Source organism: Camellia sinensis, chromosome 6 (genome assembly GCF_055761805.1).
Source record: "Camellia sinensis isolate YWXY chromosome 6, ASM5576180v1, whole genome shotgun sequence".
NCBI lineage: Eukaryota > Viridiplantae > Streptophyta > Magnoliopsida > Ericales > Theaceae > Camellia > Camellia sinensis.
In genome coordinates, this window is record NC_138966.1 from 158,709,807 (window position 1) to 158,734,639 (window position 24,833).

Sequence of the window (24,833 nt, forward strand, 5' to 3'; positions counted from 1 at the left end):
TTATCAATTTTTGTGTGTGTGTGTAATACAGCTATGCACACCATATTATTATAAGAAAAATAATTCAGCTGTGACATTGTTTGTGAGACTAGAACCCAGATATCACGCTTAATAAGGGAGTGACTCGTCAACTGGTAGCCTTATTCTTACAAAAGAGACTACGACCTTTGGTCATGGGTGGTGGTGGCAGAGTACTCATGCTTATGCCATTATGTTTGATCCATAGGCACTTACAAAGACTAATAATGATTAAAAACTTGAGCATTCACAAACTTCAAATTAAGTATACGTTTTGCATTTTGTGGAATTGAACCAGATTGAAATTTTTTATAGGTATTCTTAGACATTTAATGGGATATATTGTTATTTTTATAGTTGTTTTTACTTATTTCACAGTTCTCTCTCTCACATGTTGGGTTCCACCCCATGTGAGATCCCCACAAAAGTCCTGGTTCGAACTCCACACCAATACTCCCACCTCAACTATGTAAATTCTGTTCTGAAATGAAATTTAAAAAATAAAAAAAAATTGCCGAAGGTGAGATTTTTAGCTGCTTCAACTTCATTGAACTTTTTTACTTGTCATATATCTTATCAGAATTGTCCTTGATATCTTAAAAAATAGTTCACTTTTTTATGAGCAGAAAAGTTCCAACTCACTAGAAGCATCTGAAATTGAGAAGGACAGCCATGTGAATGGGAAGAACCCTAGAAGTGAATAAAGGTTCTCTACCGAATAATTCAATTTAGAAAGGATACTTTCTTTTGTCTTTTGGTTGGGAGGAACCTTGCCAAGGCAGGATTTTTTTGAGATGAATCCTACAGATTAAACCTTAATATCTGCGATCATTGCAAACTACAACTATCAATTAAATTCAGAAGATACTAATGAGAGTTGAACACGTCCGAATTTAGATTTTATTCTCAAGTGAGAGTGTGGCACTAAATGAGGAGTTGATAGAAGCCAAGAGGCCACGAATGCATGTTTGTCCAAAGGTGCCTTCCCTACTTTGTTTGCATGCTTAGGGCACCACATGTGTTCAAGAAATCAAAAAAATAAAAAATAAAAATATTATTGAAGCTTTTGGTAACTGATGATTCAAGCAAGGAAAGCAACTTGCGTGAAAAAAGGTTTTATCTATTTAAGACAAAGATGACAAGGAGATAGAGTTTGGTCGATGGTGGTTACTACAAGTTGGGATGATGATTTTGCTACCACATACTTTGGCATCAGAAAGGAAAGAGAGAGAAAGATCCTCTTACCCCTCTCATGTAACCAAGTGAACAATGGTTGGCATATACTTTTGGCTTGGCAAGGTTTAATTTACTTTTTGACGCAATCATTTAAGTATTTTTTGTAAATCTTAAAAACAATGATATCGGATTAGAAAAAATAGTATGAAAACAGCAAAAAATTAAAATGTATGAATCATATTTTAGATGTGACTCACCATACGCTATATTTGAATGTACAATATATGTTTAACTTTCTAATCACTCTTTTAATTATGTAACTTTGTCCTAATAATTAGAAAACCACTTTTGCTAGCTATTTTTAGAGCTCATTTGGTTTAGTCCACCACCCTCTCCATATTTCTTCTCCAGATACCATCTTGTGGATAGGGTGTTGTAAGGATGGCGTGGAGTTTTGGGAGTGGCTGAAGGAGGTTTGGGGAGGGACAGGGGTGGTTGGGATGGACCAAGTGATGGCAAGGAGAGTTGTCGGAGCTAGGAATTGACCGAATCTAGTGACGGCTGGGTCCGAGTTTGAGAGATTAAAACTTGAGATAAAATTGAAATGTTTATATAAAAGTAAAATTTAAAAAAAAAAAAAATATTAAGGAGTAGGGGTCTATCTTTCAAATTAAACGTCAATCATCTAATTATTTTGAAGAAAAAAATAAGTATTTTATTTTTTAATTTCAATTAAATTTATGGAAATACATAGTTACTTGAATGATAAAATTAATTACTGTATTTGGTTTTAATTTTTAAAAAATTATATATTTTATTTTTTGTATTTTTAAAAAAAAAAAATTAGATACACCTTACTTAGATTACTTAGATATATCTAAAAAGTAAAATATTTATAAAAAAATATTTTAAAAAATCAATAAATATATAAAAATATGAAAATATTTTGAATTTTCATTTTTTTTTTTTGTATTTTTAATAGTTAGTGAATTTTTTAAATATTATACTTTTTAATGTATTTATATTAGTTGTATTTAAAAATTAGAAATATATATATATATAAAATATTAAAAAATTAATAAAAAAAAAACATACAATGTGTTTGGTTTGAGTTTTCTGAATTAAGTTTTTTGAAAATTGACTTTTTTGATTTTCGTGTTTTTTTGTTTTTAGTGAATATTTTTTAAATTTTAAACATTTTTTTTACTTTTTTAGATGCACCTTACTTAGATGTATCTAAAAAGTAAAAAATTTGTGAAAAAATATTTTAAAAAATTTATAAATACATAAAAATACAAAAAAATGTACTAAAATCTTGTATTTTTTTTATATTTTTGTTATTTAGTGAATTTTTAAAAGATTTTTTTTACAATTTTTTTACTTTTTAGGTGTATTTATGTTAGGTGTGTCTAAAAAGTAAAAAAATTGATTAAAATATTAAAAAAAATTAATAAAAAAAAAAAAAAACACATAAAATAAGAAAGTAAAATTTTCTGAAAAATGTTTTTTTTTTTAATTTTCTGAGAAAGGGATCTTAAAAAATCCAACCAAACCAATTACATAAAAAGGAGCAAGGAACAACAAATGTAACTTTATTCTCAAAATATAAGTTAGTATGTTTTATAAATAAAAATAATAATTATCAGACGACACATAAATAAATAAGTATAATTAAACCATTTTATTTTAAATATGTATGATTTATAGATGGAGGAAAGATGAGGATGAAGATGGAGGTGGCAAGGCAGAGATGAGAGACAAAAAGATCCAAGATTTGGAGTATTGAATTGAGATTGAGAATGAGAATATCGGCCCTTTCAAAGAGCAAAGAGCGCCTCCCTCATAATAATAGCATTGGGAATCGGACTTCCTCGGAAATAGTGCATTCACACACATCTCTCAAAAAAATTATTAGATTAGATAGTTTAAAAACTGTTACGTAATCATAAATATAAATTTTACTTCTTTCATCACGAACAACATCGTTGTTAAATGCCACGTGGCGATGCTCAGCATCACCCAATAACTTCTCCATCCCCTCCCCCGCCATAACAGGTGTACCCGTTAAACCTTTCAATCTCTTCCTTCACACGTGTCATCTCTCTGGCCCCACAATTAACCGCCATCTCTCTCTCTCTCATACAAAACACAAACACAAAGACAGTCTTCCTCTCCTACCAAAACTCTCCTCTTTCACTCACTCATTACCCTAACGCTCTTTCACATAGAAACCAAAATTGATTTTTTCTTTTTTCTTTCTCGGGAAAGTTTTTTGAATGGCGGGGAATGAATGGATAAACGGGTACTTGGAGGCGATACTGGACAGTGGGGCGGCAACTGTAGAGGAGAACAAGCCGAACCTGAGAGACGGAGGGCATTTCAATCCAACCAAGTACTTTGTGGAAGAGGTGGTCACTGGTGTGGATGAGTCCGATCTTCACAGGACATGGATCAAGGTCGTTGCCACTCGCAACACCCGCGAGAGGAGCTCAAGGTTGGAGAATATGTGCTGGCGTATTTGGCATCTTACCCGCAAGAAGAAGCAGGTTCATTCATTCCCATCTCATCCCAATCTCTCTCTCTCTCTCTCTCTCTCTCTCTCTCTCTATATATATATATATATATGTATAGATGTATATATATTATGGCAAATGCTGAAGAGTGACATGGGGCATTGTTTGGTATTGGAATTGGGATTGGGGTCAAAATAGATGAAAATGTCAAAAAGGGTTTTAAATTCTTGAAATATATATATTTTTTGATTCAATAAAAATGTGTCATTTTTATTTTTCTTATATTTATGTGTGTATATACATGTGCATATGTGATTATATATAGATTGTAGAAATGGGTGGTGTTTAATGGCTACTTGAATTTTTTGAGAATTGGGTGTCTCTTTAAATCCATAGTAGTATAAGTTTGTGTGTGGAATTGGCTGATTGTCAATGACTTCTTGATTTTATTTATTTATTATTAATATTTTTTTATTTGTGGATTTTCTGTCCCTTTATATATATATATATATATATAGATTTATATTTATCTGTGTGTATATAGATGCCTATGTAATGTGTACATATATGCTCTGTAAATTGGATGACACTCATGTCTCTCTTGATTATTATTGAGAGAGAGAGAGAGAGAGTTCTTGATTTATTATTCTTTTTTCTTTTTTTTTTTTTGAACAATTGATTTATTATTCTCTCTCCCAGTTTGGTTGACTACTACCGGGGTTTAGTCGGTTTTGAGAGAATCGATTAAGTACAGAGACAAGAAAATAAAGTTTGACCAATATTATAGAAAATACAGATAAACAGTTTCTTTAATGACAGGTCCCACAGTCTAATTGTATATGGCTTAGATTATTTTCTATGATTAGTGCTGTGTCCTTTGGAGAAGCTTGTTAATGGGTTATCAATACATTTGTGTGACTGTGTTTATACACTTTTACATATCAAATGGCGTTGATGATGTTAACATATACTATAATATGTATATAATATAGTATGATTAGTATATAATATATAGTATGTATATAATATAATATATAATCATGTATATTCCTTGTCGCTGCTTTCGGCCGCCCGAAAGCAGCCCGCCCTTCTTTCGGCCCTCTTTTCTTTATTTTATTAAAGTAGCTCATAATGATGTCTTGTAATTACGCTCCTATATTATGGAGCCTCTCATTTTGGTTTCAATATAGAGTTTTCAACAACAGAGTGTTTACTCTCTCAACTTATTTTACATGGTATCAGAGCACAGGTGTCTTTCCTAGCCTCTATTATTTTTTTTTCCTCTCTTGGCAGCTTGATCTCTCATCTGCAGATTGTTGCCCCTCTCGTCCTTCTCTCAAATTCAGTTTGGACACCACCGAAGCCTTCCTCTCCTCACTACGGATCCACGGCCACCGGAATCGTCCTCGTTCGCCGCCGCACGCGCCTTCACGCGCCCTTTTTGTCGCCGGCCAGTCGCCTGCTTCCGCCTTCAGCCTCCCACGCGCTCCACGCGTCCCCAGTCGCCTGAGCCACCTCTTTCCGCGCCCACGCGCTCCGCGTCCGCCAGCCCTGCCAGCCGTCCGCGTGAGCCATCTGACCCGCGTCCCTCGCGCCGGCTCGACCCCCTGCACCCGCTTTTCTCCTCGGCTCCCCACCTCGGCTCCAGCCGGTCCGGCTTCAACCGGTTCAGCCCCTTTCCCCAGCCGGTTCACCCCCATTTTTGGACCTTTTTGGCCGGTTCAGACCGGTTTTTGACTGTTTTTGCCCTTCTGCACTCACTGGTGCCCTTGGAATTTTCAGATTCTCCCTTGATTGTGCTGTTTTTCTCTCATGGATCGCTTGGACTTCTCTAATCACCCTATTTCCGTTATTCTTGATGGGACTAATTATGTCCTCTGGGCACAAGCTATGTCTGGCTTCCTCAAAGGAAAGAAACTTTGGCGCATCATCACTGGGGATGTGTGCAAACCCATTCAAGGGCCCACGGATTCTGCTGCCCCAGACTCCGCTACTAAATATGTCGACCGCCTGGAAGATTGGGATAGTAAAAACTATCAGATCATCACTTGGTTTCGCAATACTTCTATCACCTCTATCAGCCTTCAATTTGGTCGGTTCCAACTTGACTCTGTTTCCTCTCCTGCCAAAGACATCTGGGAGTTTTTACAAGAACGCTATCAGACTACTGGCCTTGCTCACCAATATCAGCTTCTGAGTCATCTTCACCGTATGCGCCAAGAAACAACTCAGAACATTAATGATTTCCTCTCCCAAATGTATTCTGTTTGGGATCAGCTCGCTCTTTCTGAACCTCCCTGGGATTGTACTAAGGATGCTGCCTTGTTTACTACTTACCGTGACCAACAACGCTTGGTTCAGTTTCTCATGGCTCTCACTCCCCGATTTGAGCCAGTACGCGCATCTCTCCTTCATCGCACTCCTTTACCCACTCTTGAGCAAGCAATTTCTGAACTCCTGTTAGAGGAAACCAGATTTGGTACTCTCCATTCACACCCTGTGGACTCTGTTCTTGCCACTCCCCAGCTTCGAAGTTCTCCATCTCCACCTTCACCACAAAAGTCTAATGCCTGCAATTACTGTCACAACCGCCATCTTCCGTCCACTCATCTTCTGGTTAATTGTCCAGTTCATCTTTGTCGGTTTTGCAACAAGACTGGCCCTGGTCATCTCCAGCAAGATTGCTTCCGCAATCCCGCCCGTGCCTCTCGCAATGGTTCTTCCACCGGGAATTTTTCTCGCAGCCACTCTCACCGTTCTGGGACTCCGTTTAAACCAATGCCTGCTCAACGCATTGCTGCTGCTGCCTCAGAGGATTTACCTTCCTCTGTTCCTATAGACCCTTCCACTCCAGTCTTCTCTCAAACCGATGTCGACGCCATGTTTCACCACTTTTGGCAGAATTCCGGTACTCCTCCATCTACTGCTTTATCTGCCACCGCAGGTAACTCTTCTTGGTACTTTGACTCTGCTTGTTGTAATCACATGACCTTTGACCCTACTATTTTTACTCCTCTCTCTTCTACTCCTCATGTTCCTTCTATCCATACTGCTGATGGGTCTCTTCTGTCTGTAAGTCATGTTGGTTCTGTTTCAACCTCTCACTTGTCTTTATCTCATGTCTATCTTATGCCTGCTCTTACTTTAAATCTTATCTCCATTAGTCAATTATGTGAGCATGGTCTAACTGTTACCTTTTCCCGTTCTGGTTGTTTGGTGCAGGACCCTCGGACGGGGCAAACTCTTGGGATAGGCCGTAAGCATGGACGTCTCTACGAACTCATCCATCTTCATGTTCCAGATTCCTCTCAGATCACAGCTCCTACCACTGCTACCACTGCTCCTCCTTTATCTCCTTTTCAGCTTTGGCATTGTCGTTTAGGCCATCTTTCTGTTGGTCGTTTAAAATCTTTAATTTCCAGTGGTCATTTAGGTCATGTAAGTTCTGATGTTTTAGATTGTGTGTCCTGTCAACTTGCCAAACAACCTGCCTTGTCGTTTAATAAAAGTGACTCTGTTTCTCTTGCCCCATTTGATCTCATTCACTCTGATATTTGGGGACCCTCTCCTACTCCTACTATGGGAGGCGCACGCTATTTTGTTGTTTTTATAGATGATTTTTCCCGTTTTACATGGTTATTTCTTATGAAAAATCGCTCTGAGCTCAAACAACTTTATTACAATTTTGCTGCCATGGTTAAAACACAATTTTCTAAAAATATTAAGCTTTTTCGCTCCGATAATGCCATGGAATATAAAGATTTTGACTTTCTTTCTTTTCTTCAGCGTCATGGTACTCAACCTCATCGTTCCTGTCCCGGTACGTCTCAACAAAATGGACGTGCTGAATGGAAACATCGCCATATCCTTGACACTACTCGCGCCCTCCTTCTATCTTCCTCTTGTCCGGAACATTTTTGGGGAGAGGCAGCTCTCACTGCTGCTTACACTATCAATTGTATCCCTACACCTGTCATTCATAATCACACTCCTTACGAGCGTCTGCATGGAACCCGTCCCCCTTACACCACCCTTAGGGTTTTTGGATCTGCCTGTTTCGTTCTTCTCCAACCTCATGAACGTACCAAACTTGAACCACGCTCTCGCCTCTGTTGCTTCTTAGGATATGGTATTGAACACAAGGGGTATCTTTGTTGGGATCCTCTCTCCCAGCGACTCCGTATCTCTCGTCATGTCGTCTTTTGGGAACACAAAATGTTTTCCTCTCTCTCTCTCTTCCGTTTGTCCGTTCCCTCATTCACTTTGTTTTTTACTGACCCTTCCACGGATCTGTTCTCTGATGAGTCTACCCCAGCACCCTTACCAGCCACTCTCGAGTTCTCTGATGAGCTTACTCCACCGCCCCTCCCGGCTTCTCTTGAGCCTGCCTTGCCTACTGGTCTGTCCCATGCACCTGCTACCTCTGATGGTCCTGCTCTTGTTCCCTCGGGATCCTCCCCTCCTGGTGAGTCTCTCCCTTTGGCTCCTCCTGCCTCTACTCGACCACACCGGGTAACTCAACCTTCTACTCGTCTTCGTGACTTTATTGTTGGTTCTACTGCTTTTTCTACTTATGAACCGACCTCCTATCGTGAGGCTCGCTCTAATCCTCTTTGGCAGCAAGCTATGACTGATGAATTACAGGCTTTAGACAAAACTCACACTTGGGACATTGTTGATCTTCCTCCTGGCAAGACTGCCATTGGTTGCAAATGGGTTTACAAAATCAAAACTTGTTCTGATGGATCTATTGAGCGCTACAAAGCCTGCCTTGTTGCCAAAGGCTTCAATCAAGAATATGGTATTGACTATGAGGAGACCTTTGCTCCTGTTGCTCGTCTCACCTCTGTTCGCAGCCTGATTGCGGTTGCTACCACTCTACACTGGGATCTTTATCAAATGGACGTGAAAAATGCTTTCCTTAATGGTGTTCTTCTTGAGGAGGTCTACATGCAACCTCCTCCTGGGTCTACTTATCCACCTCATAAAGTCTGCAAACTTCAGCGTGCTTTATATGGTCTCAAACAAGCTCCACGCGCTTGGTTTGCCAAGTTCAGCTCTACTATTCATGACTGTGGTTTCACCTCCAGTTCTTATGATACTGCTCTTTTTATCCGGACCACTGCTCAAGGGACCACCTTGCTTCTTCTTTATGTGGATGACATGATTATCACCGGTGACGATCTTGATGGTATTCTATGCCTTAAACAGTTTCTTAGCCATCATTTCGAGATGAAAGACCTTGGTCCTCTCAGCTATTTCTTGGGTCTTGAAATCTTCCATGATTCCACGGGGTCTTTTCTCTCTCAGGCTAAGTATACCTCTGATCTTCTCACCCGTGCTGGTCTTACGGATTGCAAGACTGCCTCCACTCCGCTGGAACCTCAGAGTCGTCTTACACCTCTTGATGGCACTCTTCTCTCTGATGCTACCCTTTATCGTCAGCTGGTTGGCAGCCTTGTCTATCTCACTGTTACTCGTCCTGATATTGCCTATGCCGTTCATATTGTCAGCCAGTTTATGTCCGCTCCTCGTACCTCTCATTATGCTGCATTAGTTCGTATCCTTCGTTATCTCAAAGGTACCTTGTTTCATGGACTTCATTATTCCGCCCGCTCCTCTCTCCAGCTTCGTGCTTTTTCCGATGCTGATTGGGCTGGGGATCCTACTGACCGGCGCTCTACTACCGGGTTCTGCTTTTTCTTGGGTGATTCTCTTATTTCTTGGCGCAGCAAGAAACAATCTCTTACTGCTCTCTCCAGTACCGAGGCCGAATATCGTGCTCTTGCTGATACTACTCAGGAGCTTCTCTGGCTTCGTTGGCTTCTTGCTGACATGGGTGTTGAAGCTCGAATAAATCAGCTTAGGGTATGATGAGATATCACCCCTTATTTATACATGAAAATTAGGGTTTACAAACACGACAATTACAAGATGATCCCTGAGGGCATAACAATGATAACAGACCCTACTGCCTTTCGGCTAATAAAATACTAAGTGACTTTCGGTGATTATAATATGCCAACACTCCCCCTCAAGCTGGTGCGAAGATATCTCTCATGCCCAGCTTGCCTAATATATCATGAAACGGTTTATTCCCAATTCCCTTGGTGAGAATGTCAGCAAGTTGTTCACCAGACTGAACAAAAGGAGTACAAATGGTACCACTAGTGAGTTTCTCCTTAATGAAGTGGCGATCAATCTCAACATGTTTTGTCCTGTCATGTTGAACTGGATTGTGAGCAATGTTGATGGCGGCCTTATTATCACAATATAACCGCATGGAGTCCGGCTGAGCAATACTTAGATCACTCAACAATAATTTGATCCATAAAAGTTCACACACACCTTGTGCCATAGCTCTAAACTCAGCTTCTGCACTTGACCTGGCAACCACATTTTGTTTCTTACTCCTCCAAGTAACTAGGTTGCCGCCGACAAATGTGCAATACCTGAAGTTGATCTCCTATCAGTTACTGACCCAGCCCAGTCAGCATCTGTATAGGCTTCTACACGAAGATGATCATACTTTGAAAAATACAGACCCTTACCAGGAGCAGACTTCAAATACCTCAAGATTCTCATGACAGCCTCAAAGTGAATCTGATGAGGAGCATGCATAAACTGACTAACTACACTGACAGCAATAGCAATATCAGGACGGGAGTGAGATAGGTAAATGAGCTTACCCACCAATCGTTGATAGCTTCCCCTATCCACAACTTCTCCTCCTTCATCATCTCCCAATTTTTGATTGGGTTCCAGTGGGGTGGCACATGCCTTGCAGCCAAGCATCCCAGTTTCTTTCAACAGGTCAAGCACATATTTTCTCTGTGAGATAAATATCCCATCCTTAGAGCGAGCAACTTCAATTCCCAGAAAATACTTCAAGCTTCCCAAGTCTTTGATTTCAAACTCTTTGGCTAAGTATTTCTTTAACAGAGGTATTTCCCCACTATCATTGCCTGTAAGAACTATGTCATCTACATAAACAATAAGTGCTGTAGTTTTTCCGCATGAGGAATGTTTCACAAACAATGTGTGATCTGCCTGACTTTGTTTGAAACCATATTTAAACATAGCCTGAGTGAATCTTTCAAACCAAGCCCTTGGAGACTGTTTGAGACCATATAATGACTTCCGAAGTTTGCATACTTTCCCTTCTGTTTGATGATCCTCAAAACCCGGAGGAATGTCCATATATACTTCTTCTTCGAGGTCACCATGGAGAAAAGCATTCTTGACATCAAACTGATAAAGCGGCCAATCTAGATTAGCTGCTAGAGAGAGAAGTACTCTGACTGAATTCATTTTAGCCACGGGTGCGAAGGTCTCCTGATAATCAATGCCATATGTCTGAGTAAACCCTTTTGCCACAAGTCTTACCTTGTAACGCTCAATAGACCCATCTGCTTTGTGTTTCACAGTATATACCCATTTACAGCCCACAGGTCGTTTGCCCGTAGGTAACTCAGTCAATTCCCAAGTGCCATTCTTTCTAAGTGCTTTCATTTCCTCAATCATGGCTAGTTTCCACTCAGAGATAGCAAGAGCATCCTGAAAATGGTTAGGAATGCTAACAGAGGAAATATTGGACACAAACGCTCTATATGAGGATGACAAATGAGAGTATGATACAAACTGTGAGATAGGATGTTGAGTACAAGATCTCACACCCTTCCTTTTGGCAATAGGAACATCAAGATCAATGGACTCACGAGATTCAAAGTTACCTAGACTCTCATCAGAAGCAGGAGATGGCAGTGGAGTAGCAGAAACAGTCCCTTGTATCCAGTTAACTTGTTTTCTGTCGATGTCCCGGACATAAACATGCCCATCCTTATTCTTGGTGACAGTGGGTTCTATAGTTCCAGTAGAAGAGGGGGGTGCAAGAACAACTGGTTCTACCATAGGAGGCACAAGACTCACTTCTACCATAGGAGACACAGGACTCACTTCACACCAAGGCTCCCCCGGAAATGAGGACGGTGACACCGGAGAGGACAAGAAATAGGACTGGGACTCAAAGAAAGTGACATCCATGGACACAAACCATTTACGGGAAGGAGGGTGGTAACATTTATACCCCTTTTGAGTAGGAGAAAAACCAAGGAAAACACACTTGAGGGAGCGAGGGTCCAACTTACCACGAGAGGGAGAGTGATTATGGACAAAACAGACACAACCAAATATTTTGGGAGGAATAGAAAACAAGGACTGAGAACCGAGGAGGACGTGAAGCGGAGCCTGTTTGTCCAAGACCTGGGTAGGGAGACGATTAATAAGATAGGCAGCGGTGAGAACAGCGTCGCCCCAATAGGGTTGAGGCACGTTCATAAAAAAACACATGCACCGAGCCATGTCAAGAAGATGCCGATTCTTGCGTTCGGCCACCCCATTTTGTTGAGGGGTATTGGTGCAAGAGGTCTGATGGATAATGCCATGAGTAGAGAAATATTGTCCTAACCCAGAATCTATGTATTCCCCGCCATTATCAGAACGAAATATTTTGATAGTGGCCCCAAACTGAGTACAAATCATCTTATGAAAAGTGCGAAACACAGAGAAAACTTCACTCTTATCTTTCATGAGATACACCCAAGTAGCACGAGAAAAATCATCAATAAATGTAACAAACCAGCGATGACCTTTCACAGACAGAACACGAGAGGGACCCCAAACATCAGAATGTATTAATGAAAAAGGAACTAAGCTTTTATTCAAACTGGGAGCAAAAGAAGCTCTATGTTGTTTTCCAAGTTGACAAGACTCACAAAGAAAGTCAGACACATGATGATTTGCAAAACTAGAAGGAAATAAATGCTTAAGTAAGTGAAATGAGGGATGCCCAAGACGCCGATGCCATAACCATACATCAGCGGGGGTAGTAGAAGACGCGGTGGAAGAATAAGCAAGTTTGTCCGGTTGATCTAGGAAGTAGAGACCATTTTCTGCACTACCACTGCCAATCGTCCTCCCCGTGACAAGGTCCTGAAAAAGACAATGATCAGGAAAAAACGTCACACAACAATTGAAATCCTGGGTAAGACGACTTAAGGATAACAGATTAACAGAAAACTTGGGAACATGGAGAACAGAAGATAGATGCATGGTAGGAGTGACTTGGACTAAACCTTTTCCAGAAATGGAAGAAACAGTTCCATCGGCAATCCTAACTTTGTCCTGACCTGAAGAGGGCTTATAGGCAGAGAAAAGATCAGAGGAGCCAGACATATGATCTGAGGCACCAGAATCAATAATCCAAGGCAAAGATGTATGACACAGGAAAGCACAAGGAACAGATGCTAAGTTACCTGAGCGGGCAAAGGACGAGGAAGCGGTACTGAGAGCAGTAGAAGATCGGCGGTCCAACAATTGGCGCAAAGCATCCTCCAGCTCAGTATCAGAAGCTTGGGTAGAATTAGAATCAAGGGTATCAACGGCACTAGACTGATGAGCCCGGGAATAGGAACCACGTCCTCGAGAGTGGCCTGACCGACCTCCTCGAGAACCTGACCGATCACCTCGACCCCCAGATGGAGTTCCATGAAGCTTCCAACATGTCTCACGAGTATGCCGCGGCTTCTTGCAATAATCACAGAATATAGACTCCTTAGCAGCAGACGGAGGAGGCAGGCTGAGGCCATCTCGGGGAGTAGACAGTAATGCGGAACGGTCAGTAGAGACAGGAGACATCATAGCTGACCGACGACTTTCCTCATTTTGTACATAGGCAAATGCCTCCTGTAGTGAAGGAAGGGTGTCCATACTCAGAACTCGACCCCTAACTGGATCATACTCCATATTTAGGCCGGCCAAAAATTTAAAGACCCGTTCCCGAGCAATGAACTTCTTGTACCCGACAGAATCAGTAGGGCAAACGGGCTTATAGTCTTCCAGGTGGTCAAGGCGTTTTCAGCCGTTGGTGAGGAAAGTGAAGTACTGAAGAACAGTCTGCTCCCCCTGAAGTGTGCTCTCAATAGAGCGACGCAACTCAAAGGCCTGTGAAAAATTTCCTTTGCGGGAATAGGTAACAGCCACAGCCTCCCAAATGTCCTGGGCAGTCTCCATAGACAAGTAGCCCTCACCAAGTTCTGGAACCATCGAATGGATAAGCCAACTCATAATCAAAGAGTTGGTAATCTCCCATTGGTCATAACCTGAGTCAGTGGTACTAGGTGCCTGTATCCGGCCATCAACATACCCCATCTTTCCTCTACTTTTCAAAAAACAAAGTCAAACTTTGAGACCATGCTAGGTAGTTCTGACCATTAAATAGAGAGGTGGTGATTTTCAGACTAGGGTTGGGATTCTCAGTCATGGTAGTAGGTAGAATGAGACTCTCACTCTTTGGTGTTTGAGACGAAGAGGACACACTAGTGGAATCTGTCATGGATACAATACTACCAAACCCACAACAAACTAGTAGAAATCACAAACCCGGAAGGTGGTAGTGAGATAACAGGCACAATGACCACTATAAAGACATATCAAAAATTAAGAAATGATTTTTTTTTTTTTTTGAATATATATATATATTTTTTATTTCATTTTATTTATTTATTTATTTATTTATTTATTTATTTATTTTTTTTTTTTTTACGTTGATTTATTTATACATGTCTTTATATATATATAACTATATATCCTGATATATATATATATATATAAATAGAGCCGGATATATATAGAGTTATATATATATATATATATATATATATTTATATACCACAGTGAGATCAGAGGCTGAGGACGACGAAGAAAACAAGCGACGAAATGGCTGGAGGAGGTCGCCGAGCTGCGGTGCTGTCGGCCGAGTGACGATCGACAGAGGAGGTCGACGAGGAAGACGGCTGAGGAAGACGAGCTGAGGGGATGAGGAGATCGACTGAGGAAGACGGCTGAGGAGATCGACTGAGGAGGATCGACCGAGGAAGACGGCTGAGGAAGATCCACCCAGGTAAGCTTCGAACCCTAGAGTGTTGTTGTTGTTGGTGAAAAGGTCTTCCAACGAGGGTGAGCCGAAACCCTATAGGTTTAGCTCTGATACCATGAAGCTCGAATAAATCAGCTTAGGGTATGATGAGATATCACCCCTTATTTATACATGAAAATTAGGGTTTACAAACACGACAATTACAAGATGATCCCTGAGGGCATAACAATGATAACAGACCCTACTGCCTTTCGGCTAATAAAATACTAAGTGACTTTCGGTGATTATAATATGCCAACAGGTGTTTCCCCCACTGGCGCTACTGCCCTCTTTTGTGACAATCACAGTGCTCTTCAAATTGCTCACAATGATGTTTTTCATGATCGCACCAAGCACATTGAGATTGACTGTCATTTTATTCGTCAACACGTCACTCGTGGTACTGTCCATCTCCATCCCATCTCCTCTGCTGATCAACCTGCTGATCTCTTCACCAAAGCTCATTCTCCTGGCCGCTTCGTTGAGCTTGTCTCCAAACTCAAGTTGGTTGATGTTTGTCCTCCTTGAGTTTGAGGGGGGCTGTTAACATATACTATAATATGTATATAATATAGTATGATTAGTATATAATATATAGTATGTATATAATATAATATATAATCATGTATATTCCTTGTCGCTGCTTTCGGCCGCCCGAAAGCAGCCCGCCCTTCTTTCGGCCCTCTTTTCTTTATTTTATTAAAGTAGCTCATAATGATGTCTTGTAATTACGCTCCTCTATTATGGAGCCTCTCATTTTGGTTTCAATATAGAGTTTTCAACAACAGAGTGTTTACTCTCTCAACTCTCTCAACTTATGTATATAATATATAATCATACTATATTATATACATATTATAGTATATGTTAACAGATGAAAGTTGGGTCTCATGATGTTTACTAAGAGTTTGACAGTTAAACGTCTCTTTCATCACATTTATAGAATTAGTTTCATAGCGATGTATGTGTGTCCTAGTCTTCATGGTTAAAGATTAATTTACTTGTTTTATTGGGTATATTTTAAGATTTGTTTTATAACATTTTCCCATAGCTTTTTGTTCACTATTTGATGAGAGATTAATCTATAAAGATGATCCAAAAGAAAGGCTTTTGCAGATTCCATTCAGTGTTGCCACTGATATTCTGCAGGGATGCACATGTAAAGAGAAAACTGCCAATTAAAAAGGAATTTTTGAATTTTTAAATGTTACTTTAAATTTGAAAGAAACTTTTAGCTTTAGGAGTTTCTTAAGAGATATTACGGTCACAATTTCGGGTATTTTAATTTTGAAAGTTCGTTTATCTTTTTTCTAACTGACATGGCCCCACAGATGATGTGGCAGATGTTCAGGTTGAATCCATAATGTGTTTATAGTAACTGTATAGAATTTTTATCTTATTTGATTATTTAGGCATTTTCATATTCTGCTCAAAGTTCAAGTGCAGAGAACTCATTTAATTTTGTAAGTTGCATTTTGAGAGTTGGTAAAATTAAAATACCTTATTGTCATAAATCCATGACTTTTCATCCATCTATGAGTTTTATGTTTTGACAATATCCTCGTCTCAAACTAATAATTTGATGCAACTCAAAAAAAAAAAAAAACTAACTAATTAACTAATATTGTCCGTGGAGATTCTCTTTTTTTTCAACTGTGAAGGTTATTAAATATTAAAAAGTTTTTAGATGACTATTTATTGTCGATCTGTCACGACCCAAACCCGGCCCTATGGGTTTAGCACCGTAACCGGCCAGTAATCCGAGATTACCGAAGGCCTGCTTAACAGTAATACAGTAAATCAGAGTACAGGGCCTGGCGGAAGCCAATACAGTAATTAAACAATGTCCAATGAGCTGTGACAGTCTGTATGCAAAAAGATATTTTTCATGCACTTATACATAACAGTACAGAACAGTATACACAACATTTACAATCATACAGACCAGGGACTCTATCCCTGCATAACAGTACGGTAACATTCAGTCTATACAGTAGTCCAAACAGTATGGAGACAGATGGGGGAAAACAAACAAAACACCCCTAAGCCATAGCATGGCAACTCGGAACCTCGCAGTGAGGCACAAAGGCTGGCTGGACAAAACTGGAGTTACCCGGACGCTCCTAGCTCCGATCTGGTGCCTGAACACCTACATATATATATGAGCAGTGAGCTAAAGCCCAGTGAATAACATAAAGCGTAAAGGGGTTAAGAATGAATGTCCTTACAGTAATGAAAACAGTTCAATTCAATCAGTATTTCAGTTGTTCAGTACAGTAGACAGTCATATGTGGTACATCCATTAGCATATCAGTAACAGTAGGTCTTAAAAGACCGAACAGTAATGATGGCCATCAGTCAGTAAACAGTAGTGGTTCCACGAGGGGACCGACAGAGATCTCTGTAACAGTAACAGTAACAGTAGGTACTAAGGATGCCACAGTACAGTTCAGAAATAAAGGACATACATTCATTCAGTAATACCAGTTCAGTAAACAGTTCAGTTCAGTATTCAAAGATATCAGTTGAACATATCTTTACACAATTGTTACTCACAGAGTTCGGGCTACAGTATGCTAGGGCGTGTCTCTCCAGTCGCCAACCCTACACAGTTAACAGATTGAACACACACTAAGCTACACAGTTGGGAAATATCATAATTTAAATCCCTAATTTGCCTTGGTGTGTTCTACAACGATATCCTCATCTAAATGTCTTAAACTAGGCCTAAGAATGCCTAGGATGGGATGAGGATGCAAAAATACACTTAGAAAACATTTTGCAAAATTTGCTGAAAATAAGAGCCTCGCTCGAGCGAGACTTTCTACGCTCGAGCGTAAGTCCAAAACCGAAGGCTTCGCTCGAGCGAGGAATCCTTCGCTCGAGCGGTCTGCAAAACAGTAAAAGTACTGGATGCTGAAATTTTACGCGCGATAGACGCTCGATGGTCGCTCGAGCGGAGCCCTGGACAAAGGTTCTCGCTCGAGCGGGGAATCCTTCGCTCGAGCGAGGAAGCCAAATCTGGAATTTCCAGATCTGCCTCCCAAGCTCAAACCAAGCATTCTACCACTCCAAACTCGACCTCTTGGGCCCAAATTCTGGAAAACAACATTAAATACAATGTATAACAAGTTTCAAAGCTCAATTTATGAATTCAAGCCCCAAAGGTGAGTCAATTAAAACCATATTCAAACCCATTTTCAAGGATGTGAAGAACATGCAAACATGCATGGATTTAAACCAAATCAAAGCTTCAAAGCTTGATCAAATGGACTCATTTCTACAAGAACATGATGAATTCATGGAGTATGACCAAAAGATGGACATGCATGTGAGGAAACATGGACTACAACCTCAAAACTTCAATATATGTACATGCATGCAACAATTGAGCCACAATTCAACATCTAGACCATGTTTGGCTCTAAACTCCATCAACATGACATAAACCATGCAAGAATCCACTCAAAACATGAATAAGAAGACAATGGAGCTACCTTAAGTCTTGTATTTCAAGAAGGGAGCTCAAACATGCAATCAACCTTCAATTCTTCAAGATTCTCAAGCTAAAACAACAAGAACAATTCCCTCTCTCTCTAACTCTCTTCTTGGTCGGCTAGAACAAGGAAAAAGGGCTGAGGAAATGTTGTCTTTGGCTCAAGTGTGTGAGTGTATACAAGGCTCAAATATGAGTAAACAAAGGCCCACTAACAATGGCAAAAGTGTAATTACATCAAACTCTTTAATTGGCTTATTTTAATCTAATTTAATCATACCTAATCAGTTTTCAGATAATTATACTATAAAATCATACTAAATATGACGATCATAATACACTAACCCATTTCCGGTTCGGCCGCCGATAAGGCCTTCAATTAATAGTTTAAACATATAAACATGAACAAATATTCATACAATCAAACAGATAGAATGCAATTTAACTAAGATATACTCAATCAATTTAGTTCCAGTTTTCAGTCAGTCGTTCCAGTACTTTAATCAGGTCAATTATCAGTCATTATCAGTTCCATTTCGCAGTAATCAATGATTAACGGTAATCATTCAGTCATTAATCAGTAAACAGTATGAGGGTTGTTACAGTCTCCCCTCCTTATAAAGAGTTTAGTCCTCTAAACTCGAGTTACCTTCATTCTGGAAGAAGACAGGGTTCAGTGGGAACAGTTCAGGATATCGTTTGGCCATGTCATCTTCCCTTTCCCAAGTGGCATACATACCACCATGGTTCTGCCAGTCAACTTTCACTAGCGGGATCTCTTTATTCCTCAGTTTCTTGATCCGTCTGTTTACAATCTGTATAGGCCGTTCCTCGTAAGTGTAGTCATCACTCAACACTACGTGGGTAGGCTCTATTACATGGAAGGGATCCCGGAGGTAGTCTCTTAACATAGAAATATGGAAAACATTATGCATATGCTCCATTTCAGGAGGAAGCGCAACTTGATACGCCACCGGATTGATTTTCTCAATGATCTCATACGGTCCGACATATCTCGGCGCTAACTTGCCTTTGACTCCAAAACGAGTCTGGCCTTTCATCGGTGTCACTTTCACAAAAACGTGATCACCTACTTCATACTCTCGGTCTCGTCTTCTGACATCAGCATAACTCTTCTGCCTGCTCTGCGCAGTTTTCAGTCTCTGTTGTACCAGTTTCACCTTCTCAGTCGTTTCATACACAATCTCGGGCCCCAGCAAAGGCCCATCTCCAACTTCTGCCCAGCAGATCGGAGATCTACATTTCCTGCCATACAATGCCTCGAAAGGCGCCATACCAATACTCGAATGGTAACTATTGTTGTAGGCGAATTCAACTAATGGCAGATGACTTTCCCAGTCTCCCTGAAAATCAAGGATACACATTCTCAGTAAATCCTCCAGAGTTTGGATGGTCCTTTCTGATTGGCCATCTGTCTGAGGATGATAGGCACTACTCAGTCTCAATTCAGTACCCAATGCAGTCTGTAGGCTTTGCCAAAATCTCGATGTAAACTTCGAATCCCTGTCAGAAACAATAGACACAGGCACTCCATGCAGTCTCACAATTTCATCAATATAAATCACGGCCAATTTGTCCGCATTATAAATTGTCTTGACAGGTAAGAAGTGAGCAGATTTAGTCAGTCTATCAACAATAACCCAAATTGAATCCATACCTTTTCTGGAGCGAGGTAACCCAACGATAAAATCCATCGTGATATGCTCCCATTTCCATTCCGGTATGGGTAAGGGTTGCAGTAATCCGGCAGGTCGTTGGTGTTCAGCTTTGACCTGTTGGCAGTGAAGACATTTGGATACAAAATCAGCAATTTCTTTCTTCATTCCCGGCCACCAGAAATTCTGTTTCAAATCTTGATACATTTTCGTATTCCCTGGATGGATAGACAATTTCGAATTGTGGCCTTCTTGCAGAACTCTTCTTTTCAGTTCAGTATCATTTGGTACACACAGTCTTTCTTGAAATTTCAGTACATCATTCTCAAATTTGAATCCCGGTCTCGGTTTAGATTCTCTTTCTTCGATGATCTTCTTCAAGAAGTCATCCATTTGCTGTTTCTCTTTAATTTCTTCAATCAGTGCTGGTTGAGCAGAAATAGCAGCTAAGATTCCACCTTGTTCTCGCAAAACAATTTCAATTTCAGATTTTTCAAGGTCACAAAGCAACTCTTTCTGTCCTGTAAGCAAACAGGCTAAGTTTCCGATCGATTTCCGGCTCAATGCATCGGCAACGGTATTGGCTTTCCCCGGATGGTACAATATCTGTAGGTCATAGTCTTTAATCAGTTCCAGCCATCTCCGCTGTCTCATGTTCAATTCTTTCTGTGTGAAGAAATACTTTAAACTCTTGTGGTCGGTGTATACTTCACATGTTACCCCATACAGGTAGTGACGCCAGATTTTCAGTGCAAATACCACTGCAGCAAGTTCCAGATCATGGGTCGGGTAGTTCTTTTCATGCGGTCTCAGTTGTCGGGAAGCATAAGCAATAACTCTCCCATTCTGCATTAAAACACACCCCAAACCCTTATGAGAAGCATCACTAAATACAGTATAACCTTCCGTACCTGAAGGTAAAGTCAAAACTGGTGCAGTCACAAGTCGAGTTTTCAACTCTTGGAAAGCAGATTCTCTTTGGTCAGTCCAGTCAAATGATGTCCCTTTCTGAGTTAACTGAGTCAATGGTAGGGCAATCTTGGAGAAATCTTTGACAAATCTTCTGTAATATCCAGCCAATCCCAAAAAGCTTCGGACTTCAGTCACATTTGTTGGTCTAGGCCAGTTCACTACAGCTTCAATTTTCTGCGGATCAACAGAAATTCCATCTTTGCTAGCAACATGCCCCAGAAACATAACATGGTCAAGCCAAAATTCACATTTAGACAGTTTAGCATACAGTTTCTGTTCTCTTAAAGTTTGTAGGGCAAGTCTCAGATGATGTTCATGTTCTTCTATACTTTTGGAATAAATCAGTATGTCATCAATAAACACTACAATGAAATCATCAAGGTATGGTTTAAAAATTCTGTTCATGAGATCCATAAAAGCAGCTGGTGCATTCGTGACTCCAAAAGGCATAACCAAAAATTCATAATGTCCATACCTCGTTCTAAAAGCAGTTTTATCAATGTCATCTGATTTAACTTTCAACTGATGGTAGCCAGATCTGAGATCAATCTTCGAAAATATTTGTGCACCCTGTAACTGATCAAATAAATCATCAATGCGCGGTAATGGGTATTTATTCTTTACAGTTACCTTATTCAATTCACGGTAGTCAATGCACAGTCTTAGTGAGCCATCTTTCTTCTTTACAAACAAAACCGGTGCACCCCAGGGTGAAGTACTGGGCCTGATAAACTTCTTATCCAGCAGTTCCTGCAGTTGCACTTTCAATTCTTTCAGTTCAGTTGGGGCCATTCTATAAGGAGCTTTAGAAACCGGCTGTGTTCCGGGAATCACATCAACAGTAAATTCAATCTCCCTGTCAGTCAAATCCCCTGGAAGATTATCTGGAAAAACATCTGGGAATTCTCTGACTATAGGAATACAGTTCACATTAGCATTATCATCAGTAGATACAGTCAGTACAGAACACAAATATCCCTTACAGCCCTTTCTAAGTAATTTAACAGCTTTCACTGACGAAATCAAATACGGAGGAGGTACTACTCCACTCCCATTAAACACAAATTCAGGCAAACCAGGTGGACGGAAAACAACTTGCTTGGTCACACAGTCAATAGTGGCATGATATTTTTGTAACCAATCCATTCCCAATATTACGTCAAAATGATCAATGTTCAATGGCAGTAAATCAATAAACAGATGCATATCCCCAACAATAATTTCACATGCGGGGTACATATAAGCACATGTCATGGATCCCCCTACGGGTGATGATACGGCTAGCAGATAGTTCATGGGTTCTAAGGGTCTATTCAATTTCCGTGAGAAAGCATGCGATACATAAGAATGTGTAGACCCCGAATCAATCAATACACATGCATTTTGCGTACAGATAGAGAGGATACCTGACACAACGGTCTCAGTATTTTGCACATCTCCCGGTACTAGTGCGAACACTCGGCCTTGCCTCACAGGCTCTTTCCCGGTAGCTTTCGGGTTCGGTTTTGGTGGAGCGTTTGTTGCTGCGCCGCTGACTGCAGCCTTGCTATTGCCCTGAGGAGCAGAAGGACAATCTTTAACCATGTGGCCCACCTTGCCACACCTATAACAAGCTCCAGATATTCTATAGCAGACCCCTTTGTGCTTCTTGCCACATTCAGAACAGGGTGGTATAAATCCACTCCCTTGACTGGGGCTAGTTGTCGACCCCGTATTCTGTTTCTTATTGGCTGGGTTGTGCTTGCCTTTCTTGAATTTGAAACCCTGCCTTTTACCATGCCATTCAGTCGTTGGTGTTTCAAATTGCTTCACTGCTGCAATGTTCGACTCGGCCATCAGTGCCCGGTCGAGAACACCCACAAAAGTCGGTAGTTTCAAAACATTTATCCGATCAAGGATTGCAACATTAAGGCCACCTTCAAATTTTCTGGCCTTCTTATATTCAGTATCCACCATATGCGGTGCATAACGGGCAAGTTCAGTAAATTTCGTCTCATACTCCGCAACGGACATTGTGCCTTGCTTCAACTGTTCAAATTCAGTCACTTTTCTATCCCTGACACACTGAGGGAAGTACTTTTCGAAGAAGGACTCCTTGAACTGAGCCCAAGTCATAACAGTAGTTGTATCACGGATCAACATCCACCACCTTCTAGCTTCTTCTTGAAGGGTGAAGGTAGCTAACAATACTTTGTTCGCTTCTGAGCACGGGAACACTTCAAATAATTTTTCCGTTTCCAGAACCCAAGCTTCAGCTTTTAGCGGTTCAAGGCCTCCCTGAAAGGATGGAGGTTTCATTTTGCTGAACTTCTGGGTCAAAGCAATTATGTCCCCATCATTCACATTAGGTTCATTCACTTTCACATTCCGTTCTGGTACAGCCGGAGGGGGAGGTGGGGGCTGTTGGTTCTGTTGTTGTTCCAGTCTAGCAGTTATCAGTTCTATCATTCTTTCCATTCTTTCCATTCTTGCCTCAGTAGATGAGGATTCAGGTGCATTTGCATTATCCATTTCACTATAAGCAGTTATAACAGTTTTATACATAAGCAGTCATTTGTTTCACAGTTTAACACGTTAGCAGATATTCAGTCATAATATAGCCACACACTTTTCATGTTCACGAGATGCCCTAATTACTTTCTAGGACACCCTATAGCTCATTTGGACACGTGTGTGCGGTATAACTCGTGGTTAAGTATCGCTCTGATACCACTCTGTCACGACCCAAACCCGGCCCTATGGGTTTAGCACCGTAACCGGCCAGTAATCCGAGATTACCGAAGGCCTGCTTAACAGTAATACAGTAAATCAGAGTACAGGGCCTGGCGGAAGCCAATACAGTAATTAAACAATGTCCAATGAGCTGTGACAGTCTGTATGCAAAAAGATATTTTTCATGCACTTATACATAACAGTACAGAACAGTATACACAACATTTACAATCATACAGACCAGGGACTCTATCCCTGCATAACAGTATGGTAACATTCAGTCTATACAGTAGTCCAAACAGTATGGAGACAGATGGGGGAAAACAAACAAAACACCCCTAAGCCATAGCATGGCAACTCGGAACCTCGCAGTGAGGCACAAAGGCTGGCTGGACAAAACTGGAGTTACCCGGACGCTCCTAGCTCCGATCTGGTGCCTGAACACCTACATATATATATGAGCAGTGAGCTAAAGCCCAGTGAATAACATAAAGCGTAAAGGGGTTAAGAATGAATGTCCTTACAGTAATGAAAACAGTTCAATTCAATCAGTATTTCAGTTGTTCAGTACAGTAGACAGTCATATGTGGTACATCCATTAGCATATCAGTAACAGTAGGTCTTAAAAGACCGAACAGTAATGATGGCCATCAGTCAGTAAACAGTAGTGGTTCCACGAGGGGACCGACAGAGATCTCTGTAACAGTAACAGTAACAGTAGGTACTAAGGATGCCACAGTACAGTTCAGAAATAAAGGACATACATTCATTCAGTAATACCAGTTCAGTAAACAGTTCAGTTCAGTATTCAAAGATATCAGTTGAACATATCTTTACACAATTGTTACTCACAGAGTTCGGGCTACAGTATGCTAGGGCGTGTCTCTCCAGTCGCCAACCCTACACAGTTAACAGATTGAACACACACTAAGCTACACAGTTGGGAAATATCATAATTTAAATCCCTAATTTGCCTTGGTGTGTTCTACAACGATATCCTCATCTAAATGTCTTAAACTAGGCCTAAGAATGCCTAGGATGGGATGAGGATGCAAAAATACACTTAGAAAACATTTTGCAAAATTTGCTGAAAATAAGAGCCTCGCTCGAGCGAGACTTTCTACGCTCGAGCGTAAGTCCAAAACCGAAGGCTTCGCTCGAGCGAGGAATCCTTCGCTCGAGCGGTCTGCAAAACAGTAAAAGTACTGGATGCTGAAATTTTACGCGCGATAGACGCTCGATGGTCGCTCGAGCGGAGCCCTGGACAAAGGTTCTCGCTCGAGCGGGGAATCCTT

General features: G+C 40.7%; 1 protein-coding gene across 1 annotated transcript in view; it reads left to right on the plus strand.

Moving 5' to 3' along the window:
* The first annotated feature begins 3,247 nt into the window (after nt 1-3,247).
* The window catches only part of SPS3F (sucrose phosphate synthase 3F), a 28,816-nt gene continuing 7,230 nt past the window's right edge, over nt 3,248-24,833 (plus strand). The window contains exon 1 of the mRNA XM_082875172.1: nt 3,248-3,740. Coding sequence (XP_082731298.1) covers nt 3,471-3,740 — 270 coding nt within the window. The 5' untranslated portion in view covers nt 3,248-3,470. The remainder of the gene's footprint in view (nt 3,741-24,833) is intronic.